This window comes from Olea europaea, chromosome 9 (genome assembly GCF_002742605.1).
Source record: "Olea europaea var. sylvestris chromosome 9, O_europaea_v1, whole genome shotgun sequence".
NCBI classification, from domain to species: Eukaryota; Viridiplantae; Streptophyta; class Magnoliopsida; order Lamiales; family Oleaceae; genus Olea; species Olea europaea.
This window is the reverse complement of record NC_036245.1, coordinates 9,581,303-9,594,645: the sequence shown is the minus strand read 5'-3', so window position 1 is coordinate 9,594,645 and position 13,343 is coordinate 9,581,303. Positions and strand designations below refer to the sequence as shown.

The 13,343-nt window shown below is 35.1% G+C and overlaps 1 protein-coding gene across 3 annotated transcripts; it reads left to right on the top strand.

The window, feature by feature from the left end:
- The first annotated feature begins 2,685 nt into the window (after window positions 1–2,685).
- Window positions 2,686–10,880, top strand: LOC111399602. Of its 3 annotated transcripts, none has more exons than XR_002703765.1 (4): window positions 2,686–2,790; window positions 2,908–2,968; window positions 3,348–3,379; window positions 4,285–4,584. XR_002703765.1 is itself a non-coding variant. In XM_023027005.1 (4 exons), exon 4 carries the CDS (start codon window positions 10,005–10,007, stop codon window positions 10,488–10,490), a length of 486 nt encoding a protein of 161 aa, XP_022882773.1. In that variant the 5' UTR covers window positions 2,686–2,790; window positions 2,908–2,968; window positions 8,442–8,499; window positions 8,831–10,004; the 3' UTR covers window positions 10,491–10,880. The 3 variants fall into 3 exon arrangements, 1 of the variants encoding a protein (XP_022882773.1); XM_023027005.1 differs by lacking the exons at window positions 3,348–3,379; window positions 4,285–4,584 and adding exons at window positions 8,442–8,499; window positions 8,831–10,880; XR_002703764.1 differs by lacking the exon at window positions 3,348–3,379.
- Window positions 10,881–13,343: the final 2,463 nt, after the last annotated feature.

The window sequence follows — 13,343 nt, the reverse complement described above, 5'->3', positions numbered from 1 at the left end:
CGGCCTTTTGCCAAGGATTTCCCCGCATGCAAATCCTTCACAAGAAAATAGTTAGGAAAAAACTCAATTGAAGTATTATTTTGTTTACAGAATTGCAAAACAGATATTAAGTTCCTTTTTATTGAAGGTGCACACAAAACATTATCTAATGTAAATGAGGCATTAGGTAAATCAATTGAGGAAGAACCAACATTAGAGATGGAAAGGCTATTACCATTACCCACTATAACATCCTCATTTCCAACATAATCAAAGTGCATAGAGAGGTTCTGGAGATCAGATGTAATGTGATGTGTGGCTCCCGAGTCCAGAACCTACTTGTTGCTGGAATAACTTGGTTCTTCTTCGGCAAGATTTGCTTGAGGCCTAGAAGAATGAAAATAAGGTTGTCTACGAGAATAACAGGTCCTTGCACTATGTCTCGATTTATCACACAATTGACAGATAATACGAGGTTGACCTTGGTTCCTCTGATGAAAATTTGGATTTTGTGAAGGTGAGTATGACTGGAGATAGGAGGAATTTATACCTTGTCCATAAGAAGATCGCTGCCGATTAATTTGTCTATGATTGGGCTGAGAATTATGTCCGTATACATTGCTATCTGAACCATGAGTATTGTTGCTGTAGCCACCACGATAGTTTCCTTGACCACTCCGATGTCCTCGACCACCATGACATTTTTGTGTCAGTTGTGCAGTGACCTAAACTTCATCTTCCTTTGCCTCTCATTGGTTGCGAATTAATTTCTCATCAAGCAATTTATCATAGAGATCTTCAAAGGTTATAGGTGTGTCACGAACACGTACCGCTGCTGTCAATTCTTTAAATTCTTCACCCAGTCCATTCAAAGTGTAGGACATGATTTGAGCATCACTTAGAGGGTGTCCAATGGCTACAAGATCACCAGTAAGACTTTTCACCCTGCTCATATATGTAGCTACTATCTTTCCTTCTTTCTTGTTTGTCATAAGAGAAAACATAATAGAGAACATTCGAGTGTTGGAACGATTAGCAAAACTCGTTTCCAGTTTATTCCAAGCCTCTGCAGAAGTGGTAAAATTGTTTATCGTTGGGCATATTGTGCTATGAACAGTGGCCTGAATTTCAAGTAGCACAAGACGATCCTGATGAATCCAGAGATGATATTCAGAATCAATTTTCTGTGGGCTAGGATAAGTTCCATCGACAAACCCAAGGAGTCCATAGCCAAAGAGAAAATTGGTCATTTGGGACTTCCAAGATGAATAATTTTCACCATTTTTTACAAGTTTGAAAGGAATCTGAGAAGAGGTATTTAGGGATATTAGGTTCCCATTGGCAGGAAACATATTATCTTCAGCCATAGCATTTATAGGTGTTGAAATAATCGTCGGTTCAGACACTGTTGCTAAGGCTGTTGCTTTTGTGACAGGAGTCTGGGAATCTTCCATTTCTGTGATAAAAGAGAAAACACGACTAGGGTAGGCAAGAGGATCAAACTCTATTCACGATAGAGAGGGTTCTGATACTATAAAGAAATTTAATGAATACTCTGGTGTGTATTGACAAGAATTATTACAAGTATATATATATATATATATACAGGCAGGGAGATCAATCCCACTAATCCAGTAAAGTCAATCCCACTAATCTAGCCTATACAGTGGGGAATAAAATTAACTAAAAATAAGCTAAATTTACAATAAAGGATGAATGAAATTCTCCAATAATACTTTGCTAATTTTGTGCTTTATCAGTAGCAAAGTGGTAATGCATCTCCTGAAACAATTTAGAGGAAGGCATTAGCTTTAGCTAAATTATGCGCTTAGATTAATTAGTGGAAACCGTATACCTTAGCATTCAGCAAGTTATCTGCTTCTCACCTTTCTTTAATTTCTGCTTTAATTATGAGATATGACAAAAATAACTTGTCAAAATTTACCAAATCGCTAGAGGTAGACGAGAGAAATTCAGGTTGAAAACTGATCTTGCCCAGATACTGTGAACAACCAAAGAATGAAAATAGATACATGCCGCGAAAATTAGGAAAAACGCAAAGCTAGAGCAGGGAAATGATTAAGTCACTCCGACCAATTCAAATAAAGAAATGATGAACTTTGATTAATGGTGAACTTATCGAACTGCCTGGCAAGCTCAAAGAAAGGTTCCGATCAAAGAGGTCAAATTGGAATTTCTCTCACTTGGCATTCTATATTTCTACGATTTAAAATGTTAGTCAATAATGGTTTCTTCTGTGTAAGACTTTATTTTTCCCTCTCTTTCCACTCTTCTAGTTTTTCTGATATCTTCTAGGAACTCTCTAGTTTCCAGATATCAATAATTTCTATTTATTTTCCTCAACAGAATTATCCCATTGGTTATACTAGTGGTTACGATTTCTGTTATAACTCAATTTTCATAGTAAAAAATTCAAATGTTGATTAGTCATGGTCAAAGTCAATTAAGGAATAAAATGAAATTAAATATTTATTGGGGTTTATTTTGCAATTGGCAATATATGAGGGTAAAATTGGATACAATTTAAAGTTGGGAATTTACTTATATATTTTTGGAAGTTTAGGATTAAATGTGAATAAAAATGGAGTTAAGGGACTTTCCTTGCAATTTTTGAGTAAGTGGGATTTATTTTCAACCTTTGACCATTTTTTTCCTCTCAAACACACACTACACCTACTAGAAAATGGGCAGAGAGCAGAAAGGCCGAGAAAGAGAGAAAAACTAAAAAAAAAAGGGAAGAAAAAAGAGAAAGAATGAAGAAAGGAAGAAAAGGGAAGAAGAGGAAGCGAGGTAAGGTTAATCCTTTCAAGTTTGGGTTTAATGTTTCCATTTGTTTCCAAGTGAGAAAAGTATGATTGATGTTAAAATTCTAGGGTTTTAACTTGTAGTAGAAATTTTCAAATTTAGGTGTGATAAAAACAAATTGGAGCTCAAGCTCGGGGATTACTTCATTTCCAATTTCAGTTAGGTAAGGAATATTACTTTTAGTAAACCCTATAAATTTTATTTGGGATTTTTGGATTAAGGTGTTCATGGAAATGATGATGTTGAAGAAATAATTATTTGGAAGCATGAAATTATGGAACAAGAGGAAAATTTAATTGATCGAAGCATTGTGAAAGTTGTCACTAGAATGAAGTGGTAATTACATAAATCCTTGGAATGAAGGCTATGTTGATGAATTAGTTATTAGTCAAGGGATTATGAAGTGTGATTAGCTCCAATTAATAAAGGAAAATTTGAGAATTTATTCAAGCATCAAGAAATTTAATTTTAAGTTCTATCATTAGATATTAAGGTTTCTTGATTTGATAGTGGAAAAATTGGTTATTAATGTTATATTTCAGGTGGTGACGAGGAGATTGAAAACGTTTATCAGGTAGTCTAGCTTGTAGCGCATACTTGTGAGTGGATATAAAAACTTATTTTTTCAGAAAATAGTATTTATTATTATTTTATACAATTGATTTTGACAGCATAATTTTTAGAATAAAGTGAATTTATAATAAGATATTTTTAAAGTTAAATTCAGTTTATTGAATCATTTGATTAGCATGTTATATGAATATAAATGTTTCAGTATAGCTAAAGTTATTTTTAAAACCACCCAAGTTATTTTTATATGAATGTACCCAAGTGATTTTACCCTAATCTGCACTGGTGTGAATGTGTTTCCACAGTGTATGATCAGTTATTGTGATTTTACCCGCTCTATACTATTGTGAATGTTCCATAGTATATGATCAAATTATTAGAGGTCTTTGGGACCCACTATCGTACACATATAGACTTTGGGTCGTGTACTAAGGTGATTAGCCTTTGGGGCAGCTCTACGTACGTATGACCAGATTATCAGATGTGAATGGACTTGCTTTGTACATCGAGATTACTCTGTACATGAGTAAGGATATTCATAAGGTATCTTTTTGGTGTGATTTTTCAGTATTTCTACATCTTATCAGTTTTCAGATTATAGAATTCAGTTTTCAAAATAAAGCTTTCAGCTTACAGTATTGAGCAGCAGCAATATTTCATAGATTTTCATGGATATCAGATTATTTACAGTCATTATATTATACAGTTGCTTTTCTAGAATTAAGAACAAAGAACTTTATGACACGATCATGTTTAGTTTTTAAAGTGTACTAGATTCAGAATTTCTCAAAGATTTGATAAAGTTAGAATTTTTAGAAAATGTGCATAAATGGAAAATTTTACTTATTTGCAAGCTATCCACTCACTGAGTTATAAACTTATATATTTTGTCATTTTTTTTCCTATTAGGAGACTGTTGATTTTGAGATACTTGGAAAAGCCTGCTGAAGTCAAAGAGACCGTTTCATAGTATGTAATGTATAGTTGTGGACTCATGTTTATTAAGTACTTGGTCTAATATTTAGTTTGACGTATATTTCGTAGAAGGGTTTGTAATTGATGTAATGCTTGCTTGTAGACATGATGCTATTATAGAAGTACTCAGTCGAGTTTAGTTGTATTTTGTCTTAGTCGTGGTGGTATTAGAGGAAGTGGTGGTTTCCAAAACTTTTGGTTTGAATGTCTATATGAGGTTTTGTTGATGTTTCAGGTTGGTTTTGTCCATGTTTAAGGGGAAACTTTGTCAAAATTTTTACAGAAATATGTCACAGTCAAAGTAGGTCAAGTTTATCTTGGTGGTGAGTCCGTCATTTAGCTGGCATCTACCATCAACCTATGACACGTGTCGAGTCAATTATGTTGAATCGAGATGGGTCGTGCCAATTTCACTCTGAACTAGCTTTAGAGCAAGCCCCACCTTACATTTTCTTATTCTTTATCTTTTCATGGGGAAAAAATTCAATAGAAAAAAGCAAGGAAAAGAGCAACACATTTTTTTTCTTCTGTTTTGTTAAAAGTAAATTAAGTACATCATCTGCATAATATTGATCATTCTATAACATGCAAAAATTAGATTTCCATCAACAAAGCATGAAAACGTTGCAAAATCAGGACTCCCCATTCACATTATACCATTTTCTCCCTACCTTTTTTCCGGCAAACCTAACTAGGGGTTCCAAATAACAAATAAAATATTAATTGAAGCAAAAAAAGGTGAAAAAATAGAAAATCCTCAAAAATATTTTGTGTAGAAGACAAGTAAATAAGTAGTAAAATAGTATTAATGTAATTTTTACGTACATATTGGCATCTGTATCTGTCGCCTATGGGCGGTGCTGGTGAGAAAGAAACCACTCTGTAATTTCAGTTACAGAGGATCTGTTGGCAGAACTGCTACATTATCTATTTCGGTCCCTTTTTTTGGCCATTTTCCAATTGAAAGTTGCCAAGTGTATTCATTTCTGTTGCATGACAGCATTTTTCTGGTCTATTTCTGAGCAAACATTGTATAGATTGTCTCGTGGCCCTGGCCATTAACCACGATTGGTCTAGCAGTGGCAAAGTTGCCACGTAGATGGCATGCAGGGAGGGTACTCTCAAGTTTTCAAGAATGATAGTTTCACGTAAACTTTGACAGATAAATAAAACAAGAGCAAATTTCACATAATGTCCATTTTTACCTAGTCATTTGCAAAAATATCCACAATTTTATCAATGTTCATTTTCCAATTATGTAGATGAAAATACCCCTGTTAGCAAATTCTATTTCCACACTAGAATTCAAAATTTTTCATATCATTACAAATGTTAATCAACATACAAATGTCAATCAATATTAAATGCCTGGGTTGGGTAGGTGCGGGTTGGGTTATGGGTCAAAAATGGAAACCGGTAGAACCCGACCCGAATACTTAAAAAAAAGGGAAAAAAATGAAAAAAAATAAAAGAAGCTCTAAACTAAGTCGTCTCAACTCTCACACTCTCGGTCCCTCACAAATCACAATCACAAAATTCTTCACTCCGACCCAACTCGTTGAGAACGAGCCCCATCCGTTTCTCTCTTCATTTCCCAGTTGCTATTTGCCGACCACACTTCAAAGTCCAGTGCTGTAAAGTAAGTTTATTTCCTTATTTTCTCACTTCCCCAAGTCTCCCCTCTTCCTAAACCCTAAGACTTGTATTATTACATAAATTGATGTCAAGATCACTGGATGTTGTCCACAGGTTTCGTCCTTGGTGTCTGGTTCTGCATGTTAGTAGTGACTGGCTGTGGAACAATACGACTCGTGCGAGTTAAGGTTATAGAAGGGTATGTAACTTGAACACAAAAATTAGCTATATAAGTTTCAATATTGTGTCGTGCGATTTGCTGAAATGTTATGGCTTCTTGCTCAATTGTCGGTGCGAGTAAATGATTAATTCATGGCTGCAATTTTTTCTGGCTTCCATTCTCTAATAGTAGCAACAGCCGGCATTCCCATTCTATGGCTGCATTTTTTTCTGTGTGTGTGAACTGTGAAGTGTAGAAGAGAGTAATGTGTGTCAATTTCCCTTTTTTATGCTTTAGTTATTTTAATTTGAAAAATCTTGCTACGTTGTTAAAGGATTTTAACACCTTGAATGATAGTGCATTAATAATTGTAATTTTATAGATGTATTTTGGTGTATTAATAATTTTTATCGAATACATTTTCTAGACCCAGTGAGAGCCGAAGCATGCTGTCTTTTTGTGTAGAAGAGAGTTTCTATACTAATTTCCAAGTGGTTTGAGTCTTTTGACAATGGATGGCTGTATTAATTATATTTGGGTGAATTTTTTATTTGGATGGTTGTACTATGTATTAAATATTAATCCTATTTCAATTACTTGTTGGTCTTGTTTGAATATATGATACTAAATTATACTTTGCCCAAATTGACCAACTCAACCCAACCCAACCCAACCAACCTTTGATTGGATTTGAGTTGGGTTGGGTTTTAATATTTACACGGGTTAGTTTGGGTTAGGGTTGGGACAAAAATCGACCCAACCCAACCCACACCCACGTCTAGTAAAAATCACCCAGACTGACCCGACCTACTTTGTTTAAAGACGAATTAAAAAAAAATCAAATTTCTCCTCAAATCCACGACACGAACCCAAACCTATCTTCCATTTCCTGAGGTTTGGATTCTTGAACATTTGAATTGCTTGTGCTTTTTTAGTCATATTCTATCGTCTTTTAGTATTTTGATTACGAAGAATCGTGAGAGCACAATCACCCCCTTCGTGATTCTCAGTAGTACATCCTTTTTTTACAGTTTTACAAAGATTTTTTCCTTTGAATATGTTATTAATTGATTTGAAAAGTTGGTTCTATTTTGTTATATATTCAGCTGAAAAATGTTTGCTACTTTTAACCATTGCTTTGTATTAGCTTCTTGTTTCCTGAACTGTTAATGATTCGTTTTTTGGTACCCAATTACTGAAGTAAGTGAGCTATGAAGGACTAAATGTTATCGTAATAGTATCAATTTTTTTGTTATAAATTTTTTTTTTAAGACTTGTGATGAAGTTTATGATAAACTACACCATGTTGTTTGATATGATAATTAATGTTGTTTTACTGTACCTTTTTTAATGAGCATGGTAGTGTCAATAACTTTTTTATAGCTTTAATTATCACTACATTTGCCTCCAAAATTTAAGAATCTTGGCACTGCCTCTGACTATACTCATGTATCCTATGTTGAAAATGAGGAAATTATTCATGGTTGTGCGCGAGGAAACATTTTTCGGTGTTGATCTTATGGTTTTGAGTATGGATTGAAGATTGGACATGATGGTGGTCTATTTTTTGAATTTCTTGTTTTCAATAGCCATTAATTTATTTTATTTTGTTCGTATGGGCTATAAATATCTTGAATTTCTGGATATGAGAATTTTTTCACTGAATGGTTAGTTTTAGAATTGTACATTTGTCCCTGTTTTGATGTTTGTTAGTACAATCTATTATTATACCATTGCATCTTAGTTTTGTGAAGGGATTGTTTATTTTCTGGATATGCCAACTTTAATTAATTGCATATGGTCAGTTATTGTCTCTTTTCAGTCAGCCCTCTTTGTAAATTTTAGCCTTTTCTTTTGTTAAATCTAGACTATGAGTTTGATCTGTGTTTGAATGCACTTGTAGCTTTCTTGATGTGAATACATAATGGTTAACTTTAAACTTTGTTCAAATGTGCTTATAGGCCTAGGATTGACCATCTTGTTTCAAGACTTAAAAAAGCCCCCTTCAGATTGGAAATTTTCATCCTATTGCAACTTGATAACTCTGGAATATGAATTTGTAAATAATTTAGATTTAGAAATCCCCATTAGCAAGTCGAGAATGTAAAATAGAATACCTAAAATCCTCTTATTGGAGTCCAATGAGGCTTTTTTGTACTGCACTTTTCAAATTTTAGTATAAATGTTGAAGTTTACCACGTTGTAACTTTTTACTTGTTGCCCTTCTTTACTTTGGATATCACATAATTACTTATTATTTCCTAACTTATTTTGATATGTCTCCTTAATTCTGTAGGATGTGTTCAATCTACTTCCAAACTTGAACGCGTTTGAACTAATTAAAGTTGTTGCAGGTAAATTAGCTGATGGTCAATTGTTATTTACTTTTTTTCTCCTTTTTGGCAATTGCATTATGCATTAGGATTCATGAGGCGTACATATTATTATGCCTAGGCACCAAGTACCATTAAAATGAAAGTTTAAAGTATTTTCTTCAAATATATAGTGTTCTTTTTTCTTAAATTTGAATTCCAATTGTTTGATTTGAATAAATTGAAGCATCAAGTAGGTAGTAGCACGTATTTATTGAAGCCTTAGAGTGGAAAGTTAAAAAGCATTTTGTTCATCTCTCTTTTTCATGAAATCACTGATGTACATGTTGTTTTCATTTCTTTTGATTTGTAGATGAGTATGACATACCGATATAAAATTATGAAGAAAGAAGGTGTTCCGGCTCATGTGTCATAGGTGAGCAACACAAAATACATAGCAGTTGTCCTCAACAAATTGGATCCACAACAAAAGTGTCAGTTGGAGGAGAGTTGTATATAACATGTTGCAAGGTTAGAGGAGCTGAAACTATCTGCTCAATTAATTCATGAAATAGTAAACAGATTGGTGGGCTGTCGAAAGCGGTTTGAGGCTTGGTTTAAGGTGAACCAAAAGTGTGCACGATTTGGACTGCCGGAGTTCGCATTAATCATCGGCCTGAAGTGCTTTCCAATGCCTAAAGGTACTGAAGTTGAGAAAATCCTAGAGAAAACCCGTCTACAAGACAAAATATTTGCTAATATGGATCGGATAACTTGTAGCGACCTAGAGAAAGTTTTCTTGAAATATGCCAACTGTAACGATTGTTACAACCTTGGTTTGGCACTAATTATTGAAGGGGTATTTAATTCAAGAGACCGAAATGTAGGAATACATCCGACAACTCTCTCCATCGTTGACGACTTGGATTTCTTCAATGTCTGCCCATGGAGGACGGTATGTTTTCAATTTCTTCTCAAATCACTGCTACGTGAATAGGGAAGAAAGGCGGACATGGTAAAAGTGAATGATTGTGATAGAATGACTTACACATACGGATTTCCTTTTGCTGTCCAGGTATATATCTATTTTGGTTCATTTAAGTTCTTTTCATCATACATTGTGTCAGTTATCTCCAAATATGGTTATTACTGTTATAAATGTCATGCAAATTTGGGCGTACGAGGCAATCCCAGAGTTGGGAGCTCGATTCTCGAGTAAAACTTGTGACGATGTCCCGATGATGTTGCGATGGTCTGGCATGAAACAACCCCATTCTCGAACATATTCAGATTTTTTTGAGAAGACAGATGTAAGCGATTTACATACATAATTGTCTTATACTTTCACAATATATAATATTTTATTTTGCCTATTTTTCCTTCCCCTGTAAGTGTACTTGTGGGTAACGCTGCACGCAATTACTGTAGAAGAATTACAGCCGTACTTCGTCGATCTAGTTTCGTTGGAAGACGCAGCTGACCTCGTTCTATATGGTCTTGTTGCTCAATCAATAGAAATACAAGCTTGTCCAGTTGTAGATGATGTTATGCGGAACGATGACAACAACCATCGACCAAATAAATCCCAGAGAAGCAACAAAGGTGGACCTCGTCATCGAGGTTTGCTTCACGTTGAAGGCAGAGAAGAAGAGCATGGGGATCCGATCATCGAAAGGCTTGTGTCTTTAGATGAGATAAGAGCTCTTTTGAACGAACAACGGGAGACATTTGAGAACAAGATGGGTGATTTGAGGGAGGAGATGAACACAAGATTCACTAGTCTCCAAAATGATCTGGGAGGTCATGTGTGTGGTTTGAGAAATCATGTCACTGATGAGATAAATGTGCTCCGACGAAGGTTTGATGAAGTTGCTACAGAAATTGGGCAACACAATGTTGCTGATGAGTATGGTAAATTTGGTCATGACAATCGCGGTGGAGATGAGTCTCGACGTGATGTTTTTACTCCCAATATTTTTGTGGATAGAAAGGATGTCGGAGGCTATCGAACCAGTTATTTGCAATATCCCTGATGTGTCCATAACATTGGGAGGTGGGGTTGGAATTCTTGGGTCAGTTTACCTCGTTTGTGATATTGTGGAGGAGGCACCGATCATTGTACCTACAGCTGATGCGTCCATTGCTGGTCCACCTACACGCAGACCTCGATCATTGAGGCTGAAGAAGGCTAATGCGAAATACAAAGACATCGTTCACTCGATCGGGTCGTAAGAAGGGTAAGAAGAATGCGTAGTTTGTGTATTTTGGTTGACGATAGATAATGGTGATTGGATATGAACTTTATTTTAATTCAAATTTATTGGTTTATATATTTTGATTTGATTGTTTTGGTATGCAATATGTATTGTGGTTTATATGGTGGCATTTGGTAATGTATTTTGGTACACTTGCAATATGAAATATCAAGCTTTAGGTTGATTCGAATTTAGTGGTTTGCATTTTTTTGGTATATATGGTGGTATGCAATATGAACATGGGTTGATTCGAATTTAGTGGTTTATGTGAAATTTTGAGCTTCACAGCTATTTAATGTCGAGAACTACATATAAAATGTCAGGAAATCGTTGAAATATAGAGATATCTCCTGTTTTTGTCTAAGTGTCCTTCTAGACAACTGTAATGTCAAGTGTTGAGATTAACAACAGTTTAATGTTGAGAACGACGTTCCAAATGTTGAGAACGACATCAAATGTCTAGATAAAGGCAATCCAACCAATTTTAATGAACAGTTAATTGCAACCAATATACGACTGAACAAATTGGACTATTTACTACAAAAGTTATAATTACTATAGCAACTCAGACGTTATTAATATTGGTGTGCCAAGCACAATTACATTCTCAACTATAATGATGTGAAACAACAATAAATATATAATGACATGGTAGAAAGAAACAAATGGGTTGATGAGACATCTTTCATGCATTCAACAGACAAGTCAACCTCCACTATAAAAGACACAACTTTGTTTCAATATGCACACACGGCTATTTCAACAAATTTTTAGCACTACCTAGTTCTTCCATCGATTATGTCTTCATCAACTGAGCGTACTCCTCATATTGATGTTACTATCGCCTTCAACCTCCCCAGCTCGTCTGCAGACAACCCGATCATCATAGACTCGGACTCGGATGACGAAAGCAATGCCTTCGTTCTATATGTTCATAAACCTTCGAACCGTCATTGTAGGGTTTACCTTAAATCCATTCATTTTTAGAATCTAATAGACGAAATTGAGCCAATTCAAGTTCATCGTGAGATCCAACCGGAAGCACATCATGTATTGTTGGATGACAATGTCGGAGCTATTCCCGTTGAAAATGAAGATGTGATCATCATAAGCTCCAACGAGGAGTATGATAGTGATATGTCCTCTTTGTTCGTGGTGGAGGATATGTAGAAGATGTGATCTTCGTAAGTGAAATATTTAAGTACATATACTAGTGCAATAAAATCCATATAGGTGATGGATATTTTTTAGGGTGATCATCATTTTGTATAGTAGTTGTCTACGACATGCATTGGAGTTATGACTTCCTTTTGTTGTGATTACCATTTCGTTTGCTCCAGTGATTAGGAGAATGAGTCATTCATGACTTGCTTTTGTATTCATTACCACATTGTGTTTACAATGATTAGGGAAATCTCAATAACGAATTAGATATAAGATTGTTTACTTATATGATAGACAAAATGATATGATAATGAAATGCTCATAAGAATATATGTGATCACCAATTCCCTTGTTTTTAGCTATTTACATTACTTGGGTTTTCTTGTTTGTATTTGGTGAAATGCCCATACGAATTTTCTTGTTCGTGCGCTATGAAATTTTGAACGACAAGGGTAATATAAGAGAAAAATCAGAAAAAAAGATGAATATGTATAAAGGATTGAGAATCTATTACGAGCTTAAATTTAGAATAAGCAATTACAAATAAGTGCTATGAAGAGAGAACGAAGAAAGAAACAGGAAAAAGTAAAAGTCAAAAATATATCCAAAACATGTCTTCATCAACTAAGATAGAAAGCAAGTAATGCACAAAAATATATTCAAAACATTGGTAATCCATTTTATCAGAGCATTTAACGATCGAAATACACAATGTCATTCAATTGTGCGTGTCACTTAAAAGTGTTAGATTCCTACATGTTTTCCTGTTATGTCCAGAACCCCCACATTGGCTACATTTTCGTGTCAAAGTCGATCTTTCAGTTCTTGACTGCTGACATTGTGTTGGAGTTCAACCTGGTTCTCTACGTATATTTGGGGGCAGAATTTCTATGAAACGAATGGACTGAGGAACAACCCAATCTGACTATCGGCCAACGGGGTTAAGAACTTCGTTGGACGCAGCTCGCCAACATTTTGTGGTGTAGTAAGGGGAGCATAGGCCGTACAGTGATTTTCCTTTTGCGCAAACAACTTAGGTTGCATGTGAACATGGGATTTGTCGTATTTGAAACTCTCGACATAAACATGTGTTACCTATAAGGTCGACAATACAGAGTTCGGTAGCTACACCTACCTCAAAAACGAGTTCGTCCAAATTTCGTATTTGTAAGGTTGCACCAACGTCAAACGATTTTCTCAATTCATCATCAATTTTTGGTATAACGGTCGTACTAAATTTGGTGGATGCGCTTCTTCTCTCGTAGAACCATCGTTGCATCAATGACGTAATATTTTCGACCAACGAGGTTATAGGGAAACTTTCTTGTTGCCTTAGAACTGAATTTAGTGACTCCGCAATGTTATTCGTCATAACGTTGTACCGATTACCAACAAAAGTTGCCCGTGACTAGGTGGATATACCGGCACGTTCCAAGTAAGATGCTATTGATAGTCGAATGGTTTTTA

Coding starts and splice junctions, on each gene's coding strand:
- LOC111399602 (XM_023027005.1), top strand. CDS start 10,005: ATGCGGAACGATGACAACAACCATCGACCAAATAAATCCCAGAGAAGC.